At 42.8% G+C, this 26,732-nt stretch overlaps 1 protein-coding gene and 1 pseudogene across 3 annotated transcripts in view; both read right to left on the bottom strand.

Annotated features, from left to right (window-relative positions):
- The window catches only part of LOC126081111 (lysine-specific demethylase 2A), a 120,376-nt gene that overhangs the window by 12,454 nt on the left and 81,190 nt on the right, over positions 1-26,732 (bottom strand). For all 3 annotated transcript variants that reach the window (XM_049892618.1, XM_049892620.1, XM_049892621.1), the window contains exons 7-13: positions 23,021-23,127; positions 22,575-22,668; positions 21,244-21,397; positions 20,148-20,263; positions 15,880-16,006; positions 13,759-14,156; positions 1,643-1,726 (exon numbers count right to left, since the gene is read on the bottom strand). In XM_049892618.1, the coding sequence (XP_049748575.1) occupies positions 1,643-1,726; positions 13,759-14,156; positions 15,880-16,006; positions 20,148-20,263; positions 21,244-21,397; positions 22,575-22,668; positions 23,021-23,127 (1,080 nt within the window). The remainder of the gene's footprint in view (positions 1-1,642; positions 1,727-13,758; positions 14,157-15,879; positions 16,007-20,147; positions 20,264-21,243; positions 21,398-22,574; positions 22,669-23,020; positions 23,128-26,732) is intronic.
- On the bottom strand, positions 1,722-9,411 carry LOC126081112 (uncharacterized; annotated as a pseudogene).

Here is a 26,732-nt window from a genome sequence, read left to right as displayed (position 1 = left end):
AGGGTAGATTACATGGTAGTATACCTTGCTCAGGAGCAGGCAAACTACAACCCAGGGGCCAAATTCGGCCAACCACCTGTTTCTGTAAATGAAATTTTATTGGCACATAGAGAGGCTTGTGTACATACTTGTCTATGGTTGCTTTCATGCTACAATGGCAGAACCGAGATGTGGCAACAGAGACTGCATGGCCTATAAAACCTAAAAGTATTTACTATCTGGACTTTCACAGAAAAAGTTTGCCAGCCCTGCCCTACCCCTTCAGTCTACTACTTCAGTCCCATCCCTCTTACTCTGCTAAGCTGTAAGAGTCGCCCCTCCCTGAAGCTTTCTGGATAAGCACTATGTACTGTCACTCCAATATTTCCTTATTCTGAATACGACGACTCCGAACATACTCCTAAACGAGACAGTAAACTACTGGAAGGTGAGACTGGTCTCGTTCATCTCTTTAGTTCTCTGAGCCCAAGCATATGACCTTGAACATAGCAGACACTCCAATAACACTGAAGTGTGGAATAAATCTCTCCACTATTTTTAAAACAATTTTAGCACTTATATTTACCCTTTTCAAGGACAAGGACCATGTCTGTTATGAGTTCTTTTATTTCTAGTCATGTCTTAAACACTTTTCTGACACAAAATACTAAACAGCCAAAGGTGACTGAATTGTTTTGAGGCAGGTCCCATGTGGCCAAGCAGAAGCCAGGTGGGACTCCTCCGTCTAGGAAGGACGACGTGGTTCTAAAAAGACATCTTTCAGCCACACACCTTTACATTCTGCCTAAACCCCCTTGGAATGTGATGGCTTTGCAAGTTTCTGCTGCGGAACACCAAAGAGTGGCCTAATTTACTTGCCAGACTCACAGCCAGGATCAGAATGCTATCACTTGCTTTCATTTAATAAATAACCTTGATGGAGGACAACATGGGAAAATATTACCCAGGCCCTACCTGAAAACCAAAAAAAAAAAAAAACCCCAAACTCATTGCTGTCGAGTCAGTTCCGACTCGTGGTGACCCGACAGGATAGAGTAGAACTGGCCTTGTAGGGTTTCCAAGAAGAGGCTGGCTGGTGGATTCGATCTGCTGACCTTTTGGTTAGCAGCCACAGCTCTTAACTACTACGCTACCAGGGCTCTGACCTGAAGAGGCCTTAAAATTCACAACTGACAATTTATCAGCTGATGGGTTAACTCCTTTCTTCTCTCTTTTAATTCCATGCTGAAAAGTTCAAATTCTGGGGGCTCTCAAGAGCATGGACTCACCACAACAAAGAAAAACCCTGGCCTTTTTAATAGATAAGGAATTAACTCGTTTTAAACCCTATCTATAAGGATAACTGAGTCACCGGGTCAGAGGACAGAAACTGGTCCATTGTGGGGACCAAATGCACACCTTGGCATCTGAATCTGGAAGGAGGCCTCCCAGTGTGATAGTTTTGTTAAGACAGTCACCTCCAAAGATAGCCAATTACCCTGACCAAAGAGTCATCGCTGAACGGCTTAATGATTTTCTGTCCGTTTCTATTAATGCGCCAAATGCTGTCTGCTCTCTAGTTGTTCTTTTTCTTTCTGGAATGGCACTGGTCGGCCAGCAAAACACTTAAGCAGCCTGAAGATCCAGCAGAATAGTTTCTTACCTTATCCCTTTTTGGCCACTGTACTATGGGGACTCCAGTGAGGGCTAACTTGGGATCACTGTTGGCAAGCTCCTCCAGCAAAACCTAAGGGTGGGATAGCAGAGAAGAGGGAAAAGCAGGCCATGGTGAACAAAGAGCCAACAGTCCCAAGAGGTGACACAGCATCAGTCCCCCAAGCACCAAGAGGAGGGCAGGCTGTATTTTCCCTCTATATAGAGACTGACTGTAAACAAGGAAATCAGAGGTGAAATAGAAAACACAAACTTAGACTGGTGTGGTTCTACCAAGACTGCACTTCCCTTTGCTCCCAACCCCTTACTTGTGCATTCACTGTATATTGTATACACTTACACTCAAGCAACCAGGTACTGTGGTGAAAAGTGCTACTTCTGTAGCCGACAATGAACCTTCATCCGCATCACCCCTTCACTTTTCCACATCACTTAATGAATGTTATCAGGTAGTAAGTAGTGCCCTCATTTTGTAGAGGGAAGCAAAGTGGCATAAAGATGATTGGCTAATACAGAATTAACGATACGAACACCAGAGCCTTAACATCCTGATTCAACCCAGGCCTGTTCCTCTAAGGCTGATTACAGGTATCTCAATCTCAAAGCAACCTTTCTCTGCCTCCCTCCCTCGTTCCCTTCCTTCCTTTGCCTCTCGCTCGCTCAAACACACACACACACACCACACCACCCCCCCCCAGCTATTTACCTTTATTCCTATAAGTGGGGCAGGAACGATCTTTGGGGTAACAGTTCTCACGGCTTCAGCCAATCTAGTCCGAATGACTTGAGGAGCAACGCCACAGTAAGAAATGCCACTTAAGTGAATCACACTCGCTGAGTGTTATTTTGAAACAAACCTTTTATGTTTTAGACAGAAATTTCTGAAGCCTAAACCTCCTAGCCACTGAAATCCCTCGTCCTCTGACCTCGGGAGCCCTAAGGCAACGGCATCTGCCACAGCGAAAGAACGCCGACCAGGAGATGAGTTACACCATCCCCTTCCCAGCTGCCTTGGGTGTGTACAGGATATTAACTGTTTCAGAGAAAACTACCCTTTGATCCTGGACAGGTCAGCATGCCTGGGCCATCTCTAACAATCATTCTCCTAGTCCTGTGGGCTCTGCACCTGGAGACCAAGACTTCCTGAAGCAGGAGGTATTCCCCTACCAAGCTCTTTCATCCAAAGCCTGAGGATCAGGTCCCAAATCCAAGCCGGGACTGGGAAAGACCCTCTAACTCAAACGCAAGAAGCTCCTCCACGAAGACTTCCTTTGCCAAGTCTCCAGATGCCTCGCCCTCCCCCAAACGGATTTCAATTGCAGCCCTTTTATTTACTTGGAGTTGCTATGGCACCCCTATTCTGGAGCCTCCCGTTAGCACCACACTGCGTGGGGGTGAAGAGGTGGGGTGTGTGCCACGTGGGACAAGGCTCTGGTATGGGCTCCCGAGCTCCCTAGGGTGAAAATCCAGGTCCATTCAAAATGTGTGCTGGGAGCGCCCAGCTCCCCTCCCCCTCCGCCTGCCCATTTCCTCTGCCCGAGAGCCGCGCTATCCACAAACAGGGACTTTCCACTCTCAGCAAAACAGACCGCACAGAGTGGGAAGGAACTTCGCTGTTCTCACCAAGAGCGGTCTAACTTTACCTGCAGAACTGGCGGGGGATTGGGCCGGTGGGTGGACAACTGTCTGCTGGGGGCAGCTGTGCACACACCCACGACTCAGTGACGGGGTGTGGAGGGGAATGCAGGTTTCCTCCCAAGCCCGATTTCACTGGGCCGTTCAACCAAGCACGCCCTGCTCTCAGGAAAAAAGGCAGACTCCAGCTGAGGCCCTTCCAGAACCATATAAAGAAGCCACCACCCTCACCAGAGGAGGCCTGGGGTGGGGGCATGGGGGAGGAGTGCGGAAAGGCAGCCGCCTGTCTAGCCTCCCGGCATCTGGGAGAACATTCGAACCCAAGCTCACACCCCACAGATCACAGGAAGGGGACGAGACAGAGGCTGTCTGGGCAGGGAGGGGGAGAAAAGTCCCCAAAGCTGAGCAACCCAATTCAAAAGCACATTCCACCAGGTGAGGAACAAGTGCAATGACGGCTCGACCACCAGAAGTCACACAGCATTGTCCTGGACCAGCCCAGCAGGCAGTTCTTCCGCCTCTTCGCCGAGACACAGCCCCCACAGTCACACACAACACCCTGAACCAGAAAGGGCTGCCGCCCGCCTGCCTGACCTTGCGTCTCGTCACTCCGGAGCTGCCGAGGCTCTTGGTTGAAGTTTCCCCAGCGTCTTTGTTTTGTTTTCTGTTATCGGAAGTTGTGCTGAGGAGTTAGACTGTCTGCCTCCAGGAAAATCCTGCTTTACTTGAACATTCTGGAACCTCCCGGAGCACCAAGGCAGGGCAGCCCAGCTTAAGCCCTGCAGGCTCCCAGCAGAGCAGCGCGCAGCCCAAGCTCCCTGCCAGCCCTCAGCTCGCGCGGCTTCCTGTGCCTGCGAACAATGCTGCTGCGTCACCCACATGCAGCTCCCAGAAATGCTTTGCAACGGAAGGCGGCAGGCGGGGAGCCGAGCGAGCCGCGGCCCAGGCTGCTGCAGCCGGGAGGGGGAGGAGGGGGAGGAGGGGGAGGAGGAGGGCGGCGTGCTCAGGGCGCCCCCTCGCCATTGGAGGAGCCACGGGAGGGGCCCGCCCGCCGCCGCCCTGCAATCGGAGAAGCCGGCGGCCGGGCTTGGCCGACTCCACCAGGCGCCAGCGGGGAAAGGGCTGGCTTTAACCCATTCCGCATCTCGTCCCACATTCGTCCTTGTCTCGTCCACACACTTCCCCTCAGGGCCACCTCTTACTGTCACAGCTACAGCTTTCTGGTGGCTGTACACACTCACTCCTCTCTTCTCACACACCTGGAGGTGCCCAAGTCCAGCTCCCGAGGGCGAACTAGGCGCCCAAGTCCGGTCCCCCGTGGGTAAACTAGCTCCTGAGCTGCCTTCTCTTCCCGGGCACACACACTGGCTTTGCCTGCCCACACTGACTCCGTCCCTTTGCCGCGGCCCAAACTGTTCCAGAACTGGCATATATGCCTCCGGAAATACCTTCAAAAATGACATTTCAACCAATATTGACATATTAAAGAAAATGTCTATTTAATATCAACGACCTCGACAACAGATGCCTCTGGTTATGACTAGGACTTCGACCTCCCTGGGAAAGAGAAATGCCTGTGCAGTGCTCAAGGAGCCCTGGTCGTGTAGCGGTTAAGCGCTTGGCTCCTGGCTGGAAGGTCACTGGTGGTTGGAACCCAACAGCGGGAGAAAGATCTGGCAATCTGCTCCCGTAAAGATTACAGCCCAGGAAACCCTATGGGGTAGTTCTAACTCTGTCACATGGGGTCTCCAAGAGTTGGAATCAACTGGGCACCTAACAACAACATGGAGCTCTTCTCTCGAGGTTCTATCATGACAAATTCAGATGAGCTGGGGCACCGTGTAAGGTCTAGCTGGCTCAAGAACGTGCCCTCTGACCCTGACACAGGAAGCCAGGGAACAGGCACTCCCCAGTCAGCCTCCTCTGACCACAGTGTAAGATGTTGACTTTCCCCACCAAATCATCCCGCCCTTCAGGACAGGACTCCCAGGATTTCCTGTTCTATTCAAATGCATTTCTCTTCCCTCAGGCAAGGAATTCCCTGCATTCCGTCAGGCCCCTCAACACCACTTTCAGATAGCCACTTGACAGACATGCGCTCACAGCCAGGACGGAGTCCACTGAGGTTGGCACTGTGTCTGGGCTACCGAGAGAGGAAGGTGCCCCTCAGATGGAGTTATAACCTGCTGCGATCTACAGCGTCATGTCGGTCAGTATGGGAGAAGCTCAGCAGGAACAGAACTCTGGGAGCAGCATTTTGACCCCAAGTTTATGTAATCTTTAGACCCTCACAAAAGTAACTTGGTTTTTTCTGGAAATTACAGATGCTGCTTTGACATAAATCTCCAGCATCAAAGAGCCTAGCTTTTACCACTGGCAATGTTCTTATTTATTTCCAAGGCAGTTTGTTGTCTCAGCAAGTTTCTGGTGGCAAGTTTAGAAGCCTAATAAGCTTTCTGGGGCCTGGGGTCTTCCGCCAGGCAGGGGCTGTTAATTTTTACAGTAGTTTACCAGTGTTAAGGGTGACTTCTGTGCTTTTCCACTGAGATCTTCCTGGAAATGTTTATAGGGTGACCTTAAGCCTCTCCCTTGCACTTTATCTTAAGGCGCAAAGACCCAGGTGCAATTAGCCTACTTACTATGCTTGAAAAACTTATTTTTCACCTTAGTATTGATAGGTCTTCTCGGAAAATGCTTGTTTTGGCGCTCAGTGCTATCCATAGCAATGATAAAGTACAAATACTTAGGAGAAACGTCACTCCAAGACACAAGAAAAGTTCAAGTTGTAGCAAGTGCAAATTCTACAGGCCATCAGGAAGAAACAAAAACCAGGTAGGGCACTAAGAAGCTCTCGGTTTTCGAATCACAATGTAACAAGGCCTAATTCCTTACTCCATCACTTTTCTGTCAGTGTGTCCTACTGGCTTGTGAGCTGCTGTGATGCTGGAAGCTATGCCACCAGTATTTCAAATACCAGCAGGGTCATCCATGATGGCCAGGTTTCAGCGGAGCTTTCAGACTAAGACAGACTAGGAAGAAGGACCTGGCTATCTACTTAAAAACTGGCCAGTGTAAACTTTATGAACAGCAGCGGAACACTGGAAGGCACTCAAAATACGACTGGGGAAGATCTGTCTCCTCAAAGTAGGGTCGATCTTAATGACGTGGATGGAGTCAAGCTTTTGGGACCTTCGTTGGCTGATGTGGCATGACTCAAAACGAGATAAAACAGCTGCAAATATCCACTAATAACTGGGACATGGGATGTATGAAGTATAAATCTAAGAAAATTGGCAATCGTCAAAAATGAAATGGAATGCATAAACACCAATATCCTAGGCATTAGTGAGCTGAAATGGACTGGTATTGGCCATTTTGAACCGAACAATCGTATGGTCGACTACGCCGGGAGTGACGAACTGAAGCAGAACCACCGCCACATTAATTGTCAAAAAGAACATTTCAAGATCTATCCTGAGGTACAACGCTGTCAGTGATGGTATCATATTCATACGCCTACAAGTAAGACCAGTTAATATGACTATTATTCAAATTTACCCACCAATGACTAATGCCAAAGATGAGGAAACTAAGTATTTTTACCAACTTCTGCAGTCTGAAACTGATCAAACATGTAATCAAGATGGACTGGTAGTTGCTGGTGACTGGAATGCAAAAGCTGGAAAAAAAGAAGAAACAGCAGCTGGCAGATATGGCTTTGGTGACGGAAACCATGCCGGAGGTCATGCACTAGAAATTTGCCAGACCAACAACTTATTGACTGGGAACAGCTTTTTTCAACAACATCAACAGCAACTATACATGTGGACGTCACCAGATGGCATACACAGGAATCAAGTCCACTAAACATACCGAAAGAGATGATGCAGCAGAACAAGGTGAGGGGCCGACTTCCAAACAATCAGTTGCTCATATACAAGCTCAAGTTGAAGCTGAAGAAAATTAAACAAGTCCATGAGAGCCAAGGTACGACCTTCAGTACACCCTACCTGAATTTAGAGACCATCTCAAGAACAGATTCGAGGCACTGAACACAAATGACTGAAGACCGGAGTAGCTGTGGGATGACACCAAGGACATCATACATGAAGAAAGCAAGAGGTCATTAAAAAAACAGGAAAGAAAGAAAAGACCAAAGTGGATGTCAGACTGAAACCTGCTCTTGAACGTAGAATAGCTAAAGTGAATGGAAGAAATAAAGTGAAAGAGCTGAACGGAAGATTTCAAAGGGCAGCTCAAGAAGACAAAGTATTGTAATGACATGTACAAAGTATTATAACGACAAGTGCAAAGACCTGCAGTTAGAAAACCAAAAGGGAAAAACACAGCCAGCATTTCCCAAGTTCAAAGAACTGAAGAGAAAATTCGAGCCTTGAGTGGCAATACTGAAGGACTCTGTGGGCAAAATATTGAACAATGCCAAGAAGCATCAAAAGATGGTAGGAATACAGAGAGTCACTGTACCAAAAAGAATTGGTCAATGTTCAACCATTTCAGGATGTAGCGTATGATCAAGAATGATGGTACTAAAGGAAGAAGTCTAAGCTGCACTGAAGACACTGGCAAAAAACAAGGCTCCAGGAATTGATGGAATACCAATTGAGAGGTTTCAACAAACGGATGCAACGCTGGAAGAGTTCACTTGTCTATGCCAAGAAATGTGGCCAACCGACTGGAAGAGATCCATATGTATGCCTATTCCAAATTAAGGTGATCCAACAGAATGTGGAAATTATAGAACAGTACCATTAATATCACGTACAAGTAAAATTTTGTGAAGATAATTAGAAAATGGTTGCAGCAGTACATTGACAGGGAACTGCCAGAAATTCCAGCTGGATTCAGAAGAGGACGTGGAATGAAGGATATCATTGCTGAAGTCTGATGGATCCTGGCTGAAAGGAGAGAATACCAGAAGGATATTTACCTGTGTTTTACTGACTATGCAAAGGCATTCGACTGTGTGGATCATAACAAATTATGGATAACTTTGTGAAGAATGGGAATTCCAGAACACTTAATTGTGCTCATGCGGAACATGTACATAGACCAAGAGGCAGTCGTTCAAACAAAACAAGGCGGTACCGCGTGGTTTAAAATCAGAAGAGGTGTGCGTCAGGGTTGCATCCTTTCACCATACTTGTTCAATCTGTATGCTGAGAAAATAATCCAAGAAGCTGGACTATACGAGGAAGAATGGGTCATCAGGACTGGAGGAAGACTCATTAACAACCTGGGATATGCAGATGACACAACCTTGCTTGTTAAAAGCCAAGAGGACTTGAGGCCCTTACTGATGAAGATCAAAGACCACAGCCTTCAGTATGGACTGCACCTCAACATGAAGAAAACAAAAATCCTCACAAATGGACCTATAAGTAACATCATGATTAATGGAGAAAAGACTGAAATTATCAACCGTTCCATTTTACTTGGATTCACAATAACGCCCATGGAAGCAGCAGTCAAGAAATCACAAGATGAACTAAAACGGACAAATCTGCTATAAAGTGTTAAAAAGAAAGATGTCACTTTAAGGACTAACGCATACATGACCTAAGCCATTTTCAATTTCCTCATATGCATGTGAAAGCTGGACAATGAATAAAGAAGACCAAAGAAGAATTGATACCTCTGAATTATGGTGTTGGCCAAGAGTATTTTATCTACCACGGACTGCCAGAAGAACGAACAAATCTCTCTTGGAAGCACTGCCAGAACACCTCTTAGAAGTGAGGATTGCGAGTCTACGTCTCATGCACTTGTTATCAGGAGGGACTAGTCCCTGGAGAGGGACATTATGCTTGGTAAAGGAGAGGCTCAGTGAAAAAAGACCAAGACTCTCAACCAGATGGTCGGACACAGTGGCTGCAACAATGGGCTCAAACACAACAATTGTGAGGATGGCCTAGGACTGGGCAGAGCGTTTTCTTTCTGTTGAACACAGAAAGGGTTGCTAAGAGGTAGAACTGACTCCCAGGCACCTAACAACAACAACTCTTTTTTTCCTATTAATTTAGAATTAAAGACAGGCAAAAAAGATCAGAATTAGCAAAAACATGACATAATATCACACAGGAATATAAAGAAAATATTTTAAAGAATTATAAATATTTTAACCTAATCTTATATGTCCCACAGTTGAGTTAGAGTACTTAAAACTTTCTACTCAATAAAAATGTGTGAATTATTACCTTGTTAGTAAAATCCATAAATGAAGTTCTATTTATACAGGCTACTTTTTTTCTATAAAACATCTGGTTTAATGGATTAAGAGCTCTTATCCTGGGTCTTCCGCTAGTTCTTCCCTTTATTAATGCCACACTCACCCCCTAAAGTATCAGATGAAGAAAATTTCTGATTAGTATTTCTGTATATACTTATTACCATAACTGCTTCAGTCTCATCATACTCCTGAGATGAAGCCCAGTGTAAATTTTTAGATCACAGTTACAAAATAAATGGTTAGAGTTTTGGGTAAAAGCAGCAGTAGCCTATTGTACCACAAAGAACAATTTGCTAGTTTATAAATTGAGAGCTTTTCCCATTTACATAATGCTGTAGTCGTCAACTGTGTCATCTAACCGGTAAGTTTATTAACTGATGCATTAAGCAGGCTGGCGTCCCCTCTCTCAGGACAGAGCTGACCACCTTCCCCTGAGTGTTCCCTGGGCGCTCTATGTCACGTACAGTACCTGAAAACCTCTGATGCTATTTCAATACCTGTTCCCCCCACTGGACTGTGAGCCCCCTGAGGGCTGGGACCACAGCCTTGTTGCCTATTTCCCATCAACTCTAAGCCTAGCTTCTGGCACAGAGTAGACAGGCATCGCAGTGGCGGAGAAGTGAATTTCTTAGATTTGTAACTTTTTTCTGTAGTAATGTTACCGTTTAGTAAGCACCTTATTAACATCATCAGTAATTTTCACACTAACTCCACTGAGGCAGATACTGTTTTATAGAGGAGGAAATAAGCTTTGACAGCAACACAGTATCACCAGCAGGCTCCTCCAAATGTTCTAGAGAAAACAGGAAGTAGTAAAGGAGTCAGGAGCAGTGAATTTGTTTCATTAAGTGAGCTGGGTGGCCAGATACACTGACACATTAAAAGCTTCTTTTTATATATGTATATATATGAAAGACTTCTTTATTATCAAAATAAACACGAACAAAACAATAAAGTCTGATCAAAAACGCAAAGTCTTCCAGGTGCCACCCGCCACCCTGCTGCGACTGCTGTCAGAGCTAGTGTGCACCGCTCCCGGCGCCCTGAAATGCACGGCGCCCTGAAATGCACGGCAAACACAGCTTCCTTCCTTCCGTCAACGGGACTGCGCTATCCGTCCTGCTCCATGCCCTGCCTCTTGCTTCAACTGGCATCCAGGACACAACCTCTCCCATTCTACTTTCTGTACACTTTTAGGAGACAAGGTCACCCATGCCCCTCCCAAACAGAACTTTACGCATCCGATTACTTTCTTCTGAGCTTTACCCATTAGTCAATACTTTTTAACGTCCCATGTTTCATCTAATCCCTTTCCAATTCTGTATTCCACAGTTCTTTCTTTAATAATGCAGAACTTAACATTTTAGTATCTTCAAAGCCCTTTTACCAGGTTATTAAAATTTCTTCTAGGGTGTATGTAAATATGGTTATCCCACTGCACCGATCTTCCTTTCATCTCTTCTACTAGCTATTTCTGAGAGCCATACAGGTTGCAACAGGAAACAATCCCTCTCTCTGCCGGAGAGAAGCGGCTGTGCTTGCTTGCCTCTTCTAGGGCAGTGTCGTCTTCAGTGCCATCAGCTCCAAGTCCTCCAGCACTGCAGAGCCCCCAGCTGTGCCAGGATTCGGCACCTACCCAATCCAACGCTTTTTTCTTCTGAGTGATCCTCAGATTCTCTAAGTATTCAAGCTCTGAACTCACTGTATCTGAACCTCAGGTTAAACATGACTAGTCAAATGTTGGAATAATGAATTCACTGAAGTGCAACTACTTGCAGAGCTTGGTCTTCTCACATGGCTGTATTCTGACTAGGGCACGGGATGAACAAAAGAAGGTGTGACAAGTCTCTGCAGGGAGAGTCCCAATCTAACCCCACTGGCCGCTTGTCCATCATGGTCCAGGCTCCTGTGCCGTGATAGCTTAGTGATGGCAGCCATCCTTTTTGGTGATCTCAGATAAACACAGGGAGTTCTTCACAGCGCTTAGAATCCTCTTTATATGTTTCTTAACTCATTCCCTTTCTCACTGCCTCTTTTTACTCTGCTTAATATTGGATCCCCATTTGTCTGCCTTTTCTGCCCAGTATACCACTGTACAATTCTGCTTCTTCAGAAACCCCTACTTAATTACGCTGGTTGAACCACCTCCATGACTTTACTCAAGGGAGTCTGTGTATTTCTATCATGACACTTGGCCCTGCACAACTGATTAAACCAAACCAAACCTGTTGCCACTGAGTCAATTCCGACTCCCAGCGACCCTAAAGGACAGAGCAGAACTGCCCCATAGAGTTTCCGAGGAGCGCCTGGTGGATTTGAACTGCCAACCTTTTGGTTAGCAGCCGTAGCACTTAACCACTGTGCCACCAGGGTTTGCTCTAGTGGACCGTAATATGGCTTCTGCTTCCTACAACTGCTATGGAGTCAAATCCATCTATAGATGCCCTTTAGGACTAAAAAGATATTTTTCTTTGTTAAGCATTAGAAATACAGGTATCCAGGCCAAAACAATGTTAGTGTGATATAAACTTCGAACTCTTTTCTTTTAGGGTTCCTAAAGGTGATTACCCAAGTTAACAAATTCTCAAAGTCACAAATTAACTTTTTTTTTTTTAAAACAGGCATCCATAATGGAACAGCTACATAAAAATAAAGACTTCTGCAGAAAAGACGACCTTACACCCTTCCAAACTCCCAGAATTATAAACGCCCTATCACATGGAAAGGAAAAAAATATAAATATCCTTTGCTCACTCAAGGGCAGGAAGTGAGTTTGGGACCTAGTCTGTGAGTCTAGAAAAGTACAGCTAAGTTTGTCTTGTTCTCCATTAATCATTATAGAAATGGGACCACACCTACTTGGAACTTTGTCATTTCCTCCCCTATGCTAACAAGCCATGGTGCCACCATATGCTTCTTCTACAGCAAACCTTATAAAAACAAACTATAAAATCAACTGTCCAGCTTCTATCACTACTGAAGCGGACCAACCTCACCAGATTACCAGTACTTTTTTTGGCCTCTTTAATTTTTTAGCTTTTCAATGATGTATAAATATCAGATAAAATTAAAATGTCAATTATAAAAATAAAAAAATTTAAACGTCAACTGTAGCTAAATAAGTTCGAGTCACACCCCAATCTTTGGAATTCTTTCCTGAGCTGGCTGGCAAAAGCTGGGGTGCACCTCAGACGATTATGTGACGGTCAAGGAAAACCTGAACCAGAAATGAGGGATGGAAGGGACCAACTATAACACATTTAGTATGTTTTCCTTGAGGTCGCATAAAATTATTCCCCATAAATTCTTCTGGGACTTAAAATAATCTATGTGACATGTTTTTAAAATAATACAAATTACAAATTGTAGACTAGCCTTCTAATACACATAGTCATGTTCTGCACCCAAGACACAGTTCCAAACACCTAGTTGATTTAAAAAGAAAACTGTTATTCCCAGCTTTACGTTTTTTGGTGTTCACATTAATGGTCCCTCCCTTATGAGGAAACCTCAAAAAAAAGAAAAAAAAAATTTTTTTTTTTTTTTTAATGAGGAAAGACTTAAAGGAACTCCCTCCAATTCAGACAGCTCAAATATCTGAATTTCTGACAAATAAGCTCATTTCTTTGAGAGCAGTACACGAGGAGTGGGCTAGGCTGTGATGATTACAGATGCTGGGGGACCTCTTGAAAGAGAAAAATATACAATATGAAGAAACTTCCTAAAGTAAAAGGATGGAGTATGCTTAAAATACTTTTCTCAGAAGTTATTCCCATGTATTTAACTCTTAAAAATAGCTAAATTTGTAACTAAAAGATGCTAAACCTACTCTTAATGTAAGCCTGCATAGAACAATATCTTTCCTCTCAGTCTGCTTGGGGTAAGACAGCTAGAGACTGTTATCAGCTACTTTTGCCCTGAAATAGGCCTCTTTATCTACGGGTAACTTAAGTTTAAATGAATATTTCTTACTACAAACACTTCCTCTGGTTCTCCTTTATTTGGCAGGTCAGTCTGAAATCTGTTTTTAGAACGAAAAATTCCTAACTGAAGATACAAATGTTATTATTTTCACAATGAGGAACTGAAACACTGAGCAACACTAACACACAAGCATGTATTAGCTTCTCTCTGGTTGAATCAAAGATAATCTAAATTTCTGTACCTTCTCCCTCTAAACCCTAGCGAGTCGGGAACTGTCACTCAGTACAACAAGCCCTTACCTTTACATCCGCAATGAGGGCGTCTTCATCTTCTATCCCCGTGGGGACACACTTCTTGTGCAGTGGCAGAGACTCCAACTTATCTACAAGGCAGCGAAGCCCTTCAAGCTCAAAATGGGTCAGATGCACCTGCCTGTCCTTTCGGGGGCTACACTGGGGGTCCCACACCTGGCCATTGTGGGAACCCCGGCTAGAGTCAGAGGATGTGTCACCGGCCAAGGTTTTCTTCAGGCTTGGAAGACTTCGGCTGGCTTTGCCCAGTCCGTCATAATCCAGGTTGACCCCATTAGCTACAGGGCTCGTCAGAATAGAACGCCTACTGCTCAAGCGCCGGGGTTCTCGATCCGCTGCAGCGTCCTCATCCCCATTTCCGGACTCCAACCCATTTAACTCCAAATCTGCAATGGGAAGGAGAAAATGCAGTAAGAACATGCTGCTTGGCCATACGACCAACCAGACAAATAGATGGCATAGAAGGAACTTGGACCTTATGAATGACTAAGTGGTCCCACTGAAAAAATCGCTCTTCCTTATTCCAACCCATTTTCCTAGGTGGCTTTTTTCTCCCTGGTTTCACATATCTTCTGCATATTCCTAAAGCATTCATAGGTGCTGTTTAGTCCAGTGCTGAAAATCACAGTGAAAGGAAGAAGTGGGCTCCTGACTTGGCAGGACAACTGAAGTAGTGGTCAATTGGATTTTTCAAAGGTTGGGAAGGGCTCACTCTTTGAACTGTGTACTAGGAGCAAGTTACCTATGAAGGTGGCTATAAATAACTTTCAAGCTTAAATTTGGGATTATGATTTCATTATCTCTTAAAAGAGTAGACAGTATGAAGCACACAGATTTAAAAAGTAGCTCTGTCCAAAGTTTTGGTCATAAAACTTAAGCTTTGGAGTTTGGCAACACAGGTAACAAAACAAAACCAAGTGAATATTTTTGAAAAGGAAGATTTTGATATCCAAAAGAAGTAAAAATAAAAGTTTTATGAAAGAATTTGAAAATGTTCACCGACTTTTTATGATGATAATGATGAAAGTAATACATGTTCACTATCAACAATTCAGAAAATGGAGGGAGGTGCAAAGAAGTAAATACATCCTCCCTTATCACCTCCCCTCCCCCGTCTTGGGGGGAGAATTAAAGAGTGTGCTGCATTTTCTTTCCATCTTTTTCTATGCATATGTGTATGGCTATGATTAGACATTTTTAAACAAGATTGGGATCATGCAAAATGCACAATTCTGTATATTGCTTTCACATAGTTGGGTGAACATTTTTACTTACAAATGAGAACATAAACATGAGTAAAGTTATGTAGTAAGAGGAAAATACTAAGACAAAAAAGTACATCGCTTGGGCTGAAGATTCCATCGAAATATGTGACTACAGGACATTACAATTTTGGCTCCTCTCCTTTTAAGGCATGGAACAGCCTAAGTAAAAAAGTGTTGTTGAAACAATCCTGTCATCCAATAGGATATTTTTCTTGATAAACGTGGGGAAACATTAAAGAACAAGGGTTAAGAGCATAAATTTTAAGGGGCTGACCAACCTGGGTTCAAGTTATTTATGGCTTTGGCATTTACTAAAAGTAGGATTATGAACAAGTTTTTTAACCTCCTTGAGCCTCAATATTCCCATCTGTAAAATGGGGATAGTAACACCTACATCATAGGTAATTATACAAATTTAATGTATGTAAATTGCTTAGTGTAGTGCCTGGAATATAGTAATAAGAGTTATTACTATAATTACACAACCCTCTTTTTATTGTGCCAAATACCATTCTTAATCCAACAAAACACATTATAGACAAATGATCATCTTTTTAGAGGAGCTAAGTACTGATAACTCAGACAGAGATAAGATCCAGAGAATTTAATTTAGTCTAGTAATTCACATCTGGGTAGGAGATCAGCTATGACTAGTGCTCAGTTCAAATGAATGAATTTTGACACTTCTGAGTAGATTAAAAAAAAAAAGAAAGAAACCAATAGAAAACAAACAAAACTAAGCCATCGAGCAATGTGGCCCACTCAACATTCCCGGTCTCACCTTCAGTCCTGAATGTTGTAAACAGTGTCTTGGTGTGGAAGTTCAGGCAGGCGGGGCACTTACCCATGCTAAGGGACTCTTTCTGAAACTCCTTAGTGAGGTGGGAGCGGTTGGTTATGCAGTACACGTAGCGTTCCAACACGTACCAACACATCTCATAGTAGAATGGGTAGCGGAACTTATTTGGAACCTACATAGGAAAAGAAGAGTAAGAAAAGTCAGCCGGTGACAATTTTCAAGGAAAGAGAGTAAGACAAACTAAACCACTGCAATAATTAACCCAGGAAGAACTTTTGTCTAGTCAGCCTGTTGGCATTTGAAGCAAGAATTTACATGGATTGGTCACCTTAGAAAATGTCGGTCTTGGGACACGTTCACTAAAGGTAAGAGGTACCTGGAAAGACCATTCAAAGCCACCAAGATGTTGTTTAGATTGAATGGGCAATCATTAAAAAGAAAATTCTGGGTTTTTGGACAGAGGAAAATATTGGAATAAGGTACAATATACTTAATAGAGAAAATTGTTTTAGAGTTCTTAGGACACAAAGGCAGGACATGCGCTCTTGCCTTTATTATATGGCTTTACCCTGAATCAGAAGGCAGCGGAACACAGGAACTAATAGAAAAACAGGACATGAGTTGCAGTTCTATGTTCTTACAATGTCCTTACATATACGAAAATACAATGAGAGACTCTGTCTCAAAATGGGTCAAGTCTAGGACACGAGACTATTTTCCCCACTATCGACTCTCAGCTTGTCTGCCTAGTACTTTGTAGTTTGCCAAGACGGTGTGTTCACAAATCAGATTAGGGTTACATATGACCTAGTCAGTCACTGCCTTTAGTGTTCTCTTTTCCTTCTCCCCCAAAGTAGCATGAGATTATTCCAGCTGAATAATAATAATAGCAAGTGCCTTTTAGATCTGCCAGTCAACGACAAGGAAAATCAGCTGGACTCATCAATGAGGAAGACCAGTGATGGGGATTATCCTAAACATATTGTGCTGTCTTCTTCTAGAGAGAAGCCAAACAATTCATTTCAGATTGCTCTGAATACGCAGCCCTTGAGAATATTCCCATCTCCTCCCATCTTGAAGAGATGACTTCACCTACCCCTTCTCAAAGCCCCATGTCAGGTAGTCTTCCTGAATCAAGGAGAACTGGATGGGAGTCCCTTTTCAGAACCCTTCACCAGGTCACAGGGCAACACTGTGGAATGAGGAGACCACTTTCCTCATCGCGAGGCAGGAGAGGTATATACTTTTCATCATCAGCCTCGTTAGTTTTCCAATGCAGAGTAGCCAGGCCCTGAGTCTGTGGCTCTTACGTGGCTACAGCTGTAACAATTAAGTTTCTCCTCCCTTACTTTAAAAGTCAAATTGATTTATTTCTGGTAAGTGGGGACAAGAATTAATAGGTATTTGGTTAAAAAAAAAATATATATATATATATTACACACTGTGCCTCTCCACTAGCCTTTTAAATATATCAGCACTTTCCTAGAAGGATCTCTATTAGGAGTTCAGGACAACTCCAATCTCTAAAGCCCTCTGGAACTCTATTGAGAGCTTGGTAATAGAAAGGAAAAAAAAATATATACATATATATATATAACAAAACCACTGCCGTCAAGTCGATTCTGACTCGTAGCGACCCTATAGGACGGAGTAGAACTGCCCTATAGGGTTTCTAAGGAGCGCCTGGCAGATTTGAACTGCCGACCTCTTGGTTAACAGCCATAGCACTTAACCACTACACCACCAGGATTTCCATATATATATAAGGGCATTAAACTCTTGACTTTTTTACTTCGAACTCATCAGACTGTATTAACAACAGCCAAAATATTGCACACCCGATCTGTTCCCACTACAGTTTACCTATACTGGTCAAACACCACAGAGCAGATCAATTTCTAAAACTGGGTTAGAATTTCTTGACTTTTTTTTTAAATCTTCATACAAAAACTTTGAGATGTTAAACATTACCAGTTGAATAATTACCAACACTCAAGTTAAAATAATAAATTTCTACATTGGTATGACTAAACCATAACACTGCCTTGAATTTACAACTTTTTATATTTCTTCTGTAAGATATTCTCTATATAGTTTCTTTTAAATTAAACTGTAAGTTTACAGATATTAGTATCAGTTTTGGCATATAAAAGTTCAGGGTGGAAAACCTCTAAAAAACCAAACCCGTTGCTGTCGAGTCAATTCCAACTCACAGCAACCCTACAGGGCAGAGTAGAACTGCCCCACAGGGTTTCCAAGGAGTGGCTGGTGGATTCGAACTGCTGACCTTTTGGTTAGCAGCCGTAGCTCTTAACCATTGCGCCATCAGGGCTCCTTGGTGTGGAAAGCAATAAAAAAGAAAGAAAGAAAGAAAAAAGCTGTGTGTGTGTATATACGTAGGGGATCCAATGAAATTTTTTTAGAAAAACATAAGAATTCCTTTTTTGGAATAAAAGAATTAAGCCATACTTAGGAAAAATAGAATAATATGGTGGTTAGATACGGAAATTTGACATTTTCTGATATAAAAAGTCTAGAAATGACAGAAATCAAGATGTGTTTTTACCAGTTTACCAGCCTGCAGGAAGCTTCATGCAAAGGTAAGATGCCCATCTTATCTCTGACACTGACATGTATCTCCCTGCAGTGCTTAGCTACACCCTACAGTAAGGCCTAGTGGGTATCCTGGTCCCTGAGACTGAACAGCCAACTAAGCCACAGGAACAACAATTACCTTTAACCACAATGGTATGCTTTCTAAAAACTGATTTTCAGACCACATCTCACTGCAGGTAGGTGATATTACTTTTTAGAATGATTCTGAGTTAAACAACAAAATTATATATTTTTTCTTCTGAAACATTTTGACTCTTTTTATAGATACACCTTTACTACCACTTTGAACTTACGGAACCACTGATTATCTCTGGCAGTTTCATTACTCTAACAAACAAGCAGCAATGCACTTTTATAGAATTTATTGCGGAAGCACTGATTCCTCTAACTCTACTACTGGGGTAATCCCCCTAACATCACCAATAATACCGGCCTGTGTATAAGGGGCTAGCTAGCTCCTAAACTAAGAAGATGCTTCAAAGAAAGGCACCAGATGGTTAACTGATCATGTTCACAGCATATGAGTAAGCGAGCATTCCTTCTGAAAGTTGTGAATTCTCACTAATTGCTGTTTTTTAATTCTGAAAACTCAAATTTACCAAAAAGTTTTACGAACAGTATCATGAACACTTGTATACCCTGTTCCTAGATTCGCTGCCAACATTTCTCTCCATTTGCTAATCTCTATTCATAATATAGTATTATTACTTTTTTCTTGAACTATCAGTAAGTGAAAACACCAGGACTCCTAAATACTCTATTGTTGTTTTAATGTCAATACCATCTAGACTTTCATCGTATGTTATTTAGCCCTTACCAACCAGGATTCTGATAGATAATTAAGCTATAATTCCCTAAGCCATGGCTCAGCAAACAACAGTTAGTGGATTTGGTCTGCTGCCTGTTTTTCTAAGGTCTCTGAACTAAGAATGGTTTTCACATTTTTAAACGGTTAAAAAAAATTAAAAGAAGAATAGTTTGTGACACCTGAGAACATGAAATTCGAATTTGTGTCCATAAATAAATTTTGTTGGAACACAGCCACGCCCATTCGTTTAAGTACTTTGTACAAGGCAGCATTAAGCAGTTGTGACAGATGCCGTGTGGCCCACCAAGCCTAGAATATTTGCTATTTGGGTCTTTACAGAAAAAGTCTGCCAATCACTGTCTTAAGGCCTCCATTGTCTGTAGTGGATTACGTTCTCCTCTCTGCACCTAGAAAGGTAGGCGCTGTATTATATCACATCCTTGGGAAAACAGAGAAAATAAAGACACGCAAGTCATTTCCTGAAGGCCTTAATTTTCTCATGGAACCCCAGTTAAGAAAGGTATATATAAATGTATATATTAAAGTAAGACAGTTCAAATGTTACATAGTAATCAGAATAAAGAAACATATGAATTTAAAGTTGTGAATCTTGAGTTGATAAATCCCATTATACCAAATTATTCTAAGAGCATAAGAATGAAAAATACATGGTTCAAGAGATTACCAAGAACCTCAAATAACTGGAATCCCCAAAACCAACCACGTAGATCCCACTAAATTTAAAATTTTTCTCAGTGTTCCCAAAATGCGAAATTGCATTTTAACCCAGAAAAAAGTGACATTTTAATAAACTATCAATGGATCTCTTCACATCTGTCTTAAATGGAGTAAACCTCTTCACAACCGATTGTTACAGAGAATTACTTACCCGAGTCCGATCTTCAATGTTGTATATTTTTAATTGCATAGGGATATTGAAGCTATGCAGAAAATTGCCTCCAAACACTAATGTATCTGTAGGAGTATACACAGCATGAATCCATCCTGTAAGAAAGGGAATGGAGAGCGGTGGCTGAAAGTACGCATTATAAGGCGGCTCCCTCAGAGTACCAGTACTAGACTCCTGGACCACACTCTCTTCTGATTCTGCCTCTTCTTTTTGGCTGGTCAAGTTACTTAATCTTGCAAAGCCTCTATAAAACCAGGATAAATTATATCTCAACTGGTTGCTGGTGAGCATTAAATGAGAAAACGCATATGAAGTGCTTAGCACGTAATGAACTTTTAACAAGTGCTGCTACCATTAATTGGAGCATCTACCAGACTGTGCAAGACAGTTTACACACACTCTTATTTTCTCTTCACGACAAAACGAGACACAGAGATTTAAGTATTTGACCAAAATGGTCTATAGCAGGTGAACAGACAATCAGAATCCTAATACAGGTCTGTGACTCCAAAACCGGGGCTCCTTACAGTGTTTCTTTTGTAACCGGTGACTTGATCGAAATTATCACTGACTCAGCATGCTAGCTCTCACAACCATGCCTTTGTTGTTCAGTGCCGTTCAGTCGGTTCTGACTCACAGCAACACTAAAGGACAAAGTAGAACTGCCCCACAGGGTTTCCAAGGAGCGGCTGGTGGATTTGCACTGCCGGCCTTTTGGTTAGCAGCCTAGCTAGTTAGGTGGTTCTTAACAACGGGGTGTGTATCACGTGTAGAACTAACTGTCCCTATTCCTCGAGATTCTAAATTACTAGGACGAATGTGGGGCCCACACGTGTAGATCTGAAAAGCCTCCATTGGTAATTCTGATGTACACCTTCCGTGGAAAATCACTGCCTTTGTTTTTTGTTTTTAAATAAGTTCTCAGCATCTGTTCCATAAAGACAAGAGAGGATACCATTGTTTTTTCTGCCCATCCCAGCATCATAACCATTCTTGGTGGTAATCTACCAATTTCTTTAAGTTTAAGAAAAGACAGTGGCTAGAGTAGATAACTACTTTTCCCCAACCTGCTTACCTGAGGGAATGACGAAGGTATAGCCCTGCTTGAGCTCAATGCGCTGGCAATCTGACACCCGGTCACCCAGAAAGATGTCTCCCTGTTTCCCTGACAGCAGCCAATTCTCGTACAGCTCCAGGTTGTGGGCTGTAGGGGGGATGAGCCAGAAGACCTGTGAGTTAAAAAACTTCAGTCTGTTAACAGCCATTGACATGACCCAGTCGTCTCCCTTAACTGATAAATAGGTACAAAGTTAAGACCACCAGGTAGAAGAGAAGGAAGCAATTCTCCCAGCCTACAGACCTTGACTATTTGAGAAACTTTAGAGGACACAAAGAGAAGATATTTCTTGTCTTCCACTTGATCAAACAGCATTAGGGCTTCCCTGCAGTTTAACTTGTAGAACCCAGAACCCACCCAGGATTCAGAGAAAAAAGGGTCATTTGGCTTGTTACCTGGGCAGGACCTTATACGCCCTTGGCTCTCTGGCCTTTATAGTCCTACTAAGAGGCACAGTTAGTTCAGTACAGTATCTTCAAGAGACTGCCCTGGGTTGCTTTGTTCCAAGGTGGTAATAGAGACCACTAGGACAAAGCTTCTTAAGGTACCGCTTGAATGCATCCCAAGTAAACAAAATGACTTTTGTATTCAAAGGTACAGCTGTACTAGATTAGGACCTCCCATTCTAAATGCATTATCTACTTTCATTCAATTTCTACTTTCTCTCAAAGTTCGATGCACAAAAACGCATTCACTTTTAGGAAGGAAAAAAGGTAACAATAGAGTATAATACTGTAAAACTCTGCTGTTAATTCTGGAGTTCCATTTTCACCCAGCATCCAGAAACACTCTGACATTCATTCCGGATGAGGATGATCTGTCAAAGTCCACTGACACCCTCAGAGAGAACACAAAGGCTCCCTGTGGCTGCATTTTAGACCAATGCCTCTAAAAAGGCAAAGAACCTCATTTGTTGATTTCATTGTGAATCTATCCAAAATTTGTGTTCCTTTCACCATTTTATTATATTTCCATGTAGAAAAATTATCTTGTCCTCCTAAAAACAGCTCCTTGCATTCATGTGGAGAACCCTGCTTTGGGAATCTAGAAATAGACTATTGAGGTTTACTAAGTACTGTGCCAATATTGGTATCACGACAGTAGTCCAGATGAATATTAATGCCTACTGAACTCTAGCCAGGAAGCTGAACTTCATCTATAATCCTCCAGTAAGGGTTGGGACAATTTCCTAACAGATTCATTTTCAGGGTATATTAAGCATGCATGAACTGAAGCCAAGCCATAAAACCAGCTTCAGAGTCCAAATCCCATTACAACTATGACCGTACCTTTCCCCCTTGATGGATATGGTACCAAACAGAGGTACCACCAAAGTCCACGTGGAAGTCAGTATAGCAGCCTCGAACACTCATTAGACAGTACCTGACCCAAAGAAAGCAGCAGCATTAGTGTACTGATGAGAAAAAGAGGTCCTGCCCCACCACAATGCCGTATACTCTCCCTGTGGACGCCTCCTCTACCTTGAACCCAGTCACTTCCCAGTGTGTGAAAGGAATGCAGTTTTGAGTCATCCCATTGCCAGAAGGATTCATTCTGGTGCTCTTACATACACTCTTCCCTTTGGAAGGTAAAGCCTACTCTTTCAGTAGTCATCTTTTGATCATTTGGTACATGGAAAGAGGCTCCTGAGGTAGCAGCCACTCCTCGCTGTCACTGTGCTCTCTGTCACTGCACTCTCCCAGAGCACCTTACGGAGACACAGGGAGTCACTCACTTCTGTACTTTTGGGTACTGCATCTCCAGAATGGCGTTTGTTGATTCAGTCTGACTTTCCTTCAAATGCCGTGGCCACATGTTGTCTACCCAGTCAATGAGATCCACCTTTAGAAAGAAAGAGAAAGCATTTAGGGTTCGAAGAAAGGGTTAGAGTTACAGAGAATTTAAAGTTAAGAAAAATAGAATCTCTCAAAATATATATTGAAAGACTACAATAATAAGCAAATTAAAACATCTGTTGGTGAATCTTAGTGTTAATAGTCAAACGTTCTAGAAATAATTATTGAATGAGGATCAGACCAATGGTTCCATCAACATGATTAAAAAGACAGTATTAATCAAAATGGAGTAATTAAATGATGCAGTCACGTCCAACCAAGGCCACTCTTTTCTATCAACATCAGTATAATTTGTTTCTTTTTTGATCCAGTAAAAGGTGCTGTCTGAAAGGTACTTGTAAAGTTACCAAAAGACATACCACTGTTAGTGCAGTTAAGGAAACTCAAGGTAGAGAGAGCAGAAGAAAGAGCAAGAGAGAGAGAGAGAGAAGTTCAACAGTTCGAAACCATTAGCCACTCCTTGGAAACCCTATGGAGCAGTTCTACTCTGTCCTATAGGGTAGCTGTGAGTTGGCATCAACTGGACAGCAATGGGGCTGTTTGTTGTTTGTTTGTTTGGTAGGGGCAATGGGAGAAGCCTTAGGGGCACTGTGGTTAAAGTGCCTTGGTGGCATGGCGGTTAAAGCACTCAGCTACTAACTAAAAGGTCGGTGGTTAAAACCCACCAGTTGTTCTGCGGGAGGAAAATGAGGCAGTCTTCTTTCATGAAGATTTATAGCCTTGGAAACCCTATGGGGCAGTTCTACTCTGTCCTTATAGGGTCGCTGTGAGTCAGAATTGACTCGACAGCAGTGGGTTGGGTTTTTTGGTACGGGCACTGGCCTAGAGAAACTACTAGGTTAGGAATCAGATACCCCAGGTCTATAATGTTTCCTCACGATCATCCAGTTCCCTGAAACTCATCTGTACAATGAGGACAAATACCTCAAACGGATGCTGGGAGAATGAGATGTAAATATATGTAAAAAAAAAATTTGAGATAATGTTATCAGTACTTGGGAAACTGTTTTAAGCAGTATTTGCTGAAAGAAATGAGAAGGAAAAACAGTAACCACTTAGGTGAATGCTTTACTCGGAATTGTAACACGTCCTGTATGTGCAATGTCAGTACCCAATCACTGAACTCCAAGGGACAGTCTCAGGTGGATAAAGTGTGCAAGCCAAATACCACGAATCCAGTATAGTGTTGATGTTGCAAATATCTAACTTATGGCCTTAAGAAATATGTACCTGGTGAGCTTTACAAGAAAATTTATATATTTGAACAATTATTCCTTACAACACATACCTAGACAAATGCATATGACCTGGTCAAAATGCTATGATGCAGGAGTCCAGGGGACACCCAGGTGCTAACCATGGGCAGGTACAGAAGGGAGCACCAATGGCTTGGAAGAAGCAGGCAAGGCGAAGATTAACTACTAAGGTTAACCTGCTGCCTCATGTCAAAGGATTTCTGCTCAGGGAGCCAACAGTTTTAACCTAGTATCCACTGGACCTGACCCACTGTGTCTGTATAAGGAGAAGATGGGTTGGGGACACAGAAATTTTTTTTTACCAAGTTATTCATTTAGAGAAAGTGAAATTTATCTGGCTAGAATTTCTAAACTGTAGCAACAAGCCAGTCATTCTGGCCTCTCTATCTGACACTATCAGTATCATCTGACTACAAAGAGAATATTATGGTAATGCATTCATATTTTTCTTCTTAGGTTAAACTTTAGTGTTTGGATAAGCCTGTTTTGCTAAATGGCCTGATCCATATGAAAGCTAGTCTCCTCTAAGAATAATCACCAGTTTCTACCTGTTCTGCACCAATACCATGACTAAACTGGGAAGAAGTTCAATACCCTGGACTTAATATACCCATAAGGAGACCTGGTGGTGCAATGGTTGAGCACTTAGCTGTTAACCAAAAGGTCAGCAGTTTGAATCCACCAGCTGCTCTGCGAGAGAAAAGACCTGGCGATCTGCTTCTGTAAAGATTTCAGCCTAGGAAACCCTACGGGGCAGTTCTACTCTGTCCTATATGGTCGCTATGAGTTGGAATTGACAGCACGTGAACTATAACAATATACCCAAGTTGTTGTCGTTAGGTGCTGTCCAGTCCGTTCCGACTCATACTGACCCTATGTACAACAGAATGAAACACTGCCCAGTCCTGCGCCATCCTCACAATTGTCATGCTTGAGCCTATTGCTGTAGCTACCTCGTCAATCCATCTTGCGGAAGATCTCCCTCTTCTTCACTGGCCCGCTAGTCTACCAAGCCTGATGTCCTTCTCAAGGGACTGGTCCCTCCTGATAACATGTCCAAAGTACGTGAGACGAAGTCTTGCCATCCTCAGTTCTAATGAGCATTCTGGCTGTACTTCTTCCAAGACACATTTCTTTGTTCTTCTGGCAGTCCATGGTATATTCAGTCTTCTTCTCCAACACCATAATTCAAAGGCATCTACTCTTCTTCAGTCTTCCTGATTCACTGTCCAACCTTCACATGCATATGAGGCTACTGAAAACACCATAGCTTGGGTCAGGCCCACCTTAGTCCTTAAAGTGACAATGCGTCGTTTGATTTCCTGACTGCTGCTTCCATAGGCATTGTTTGTGGACTCTAGCAAAATGAAATCCTTGACAACGTCAATCTTTTCTCCGTTTATCACGATGTTCCTTACTGGTCCGGTTGGGAGGATTTCTGTTTTCTTTATGTTGAGATGTAACCCATACCGAAGACTCTAGTCCTTGATCTTCATCAGTAAATGCTACAAGTCCTCTTCACTTTCAGCAAGCAAGGTTGTATCATCTGCAGATTGCAGGTATATGGTCTTCCTCCAATCCTGATGCTGTGTTCTTCTTCACATAGTCCAGCTTCTCAGATTATTTGCTCAGCATATAAAACGTATATAACCCTGATGCACACCTTTCCTGACTTAAGCCACTCAGTATCCCCTTGTTCTATTTGAACCACTGCCTGTTGGTCTAAGCACAGATTCCTTGTGAGCACAACTAAGTGTCCTGGAATTCCCATCCTTCGCAATGTTATCCACAGTTTGTTAAGATCCACATAGTCAAATGCCTTTACACAGTCAATAAAACTCAGATAAACATCTTCCTGGTATTCTCTGCTTTCAACCAGGATTCGGCTGACATCAGCAATGATATCCCTTGTTCCATGTCCTCTTCTGAATCTGGCTTGAATTTATGGCAGTTCCCTGTCAATGTACTGCTGCAACCCCTCTTGAAGGATCTTCAGCAAAACTTTACTTGTGTGTGATATTAATGATATTGTTGGATAATTTCCCCATTCTGTTGACAAAATATACCCATACACTGTGCAAAAACATTTTATGGCCTTCTATGAACTAATTTCTCCCCATCACTAAATGAATTTGCATATTATATCTGTTGCCATATTCCGTCTCCCTTTTAGTACTGCTGGAATAACAGTAAATGATCTCGCCTCTCACCAGGAAACTCCACTTTATGCTACCACCCATAATGAGCAATTAAAAGTTGCCAACCTTCCTTTCCCTGCACCTACTTTTATACATGCTATTCCTTCTGCCTAGAGAGTTCTATTCTCCATGCTCTT

This window comes from Elephas maximus, chromosome 7 (assembly GCF_024166365.1).
Source record: "Elephas maximus indicus isolate mEleMax1 chromosome 7, mEleMax1 primary haplotype, whole genome shotgun sequence".
Classification (NCBI taxonomy): domain Eukaryota; kingdom Metazoa; phylum Chordata; class Mammalia; order Proboscidea; family Elephantidae; genus Elephas; species Elephas maximus.
This window is presented reverse-complemented; position numbering and strand designations above follow the sequence as displayed.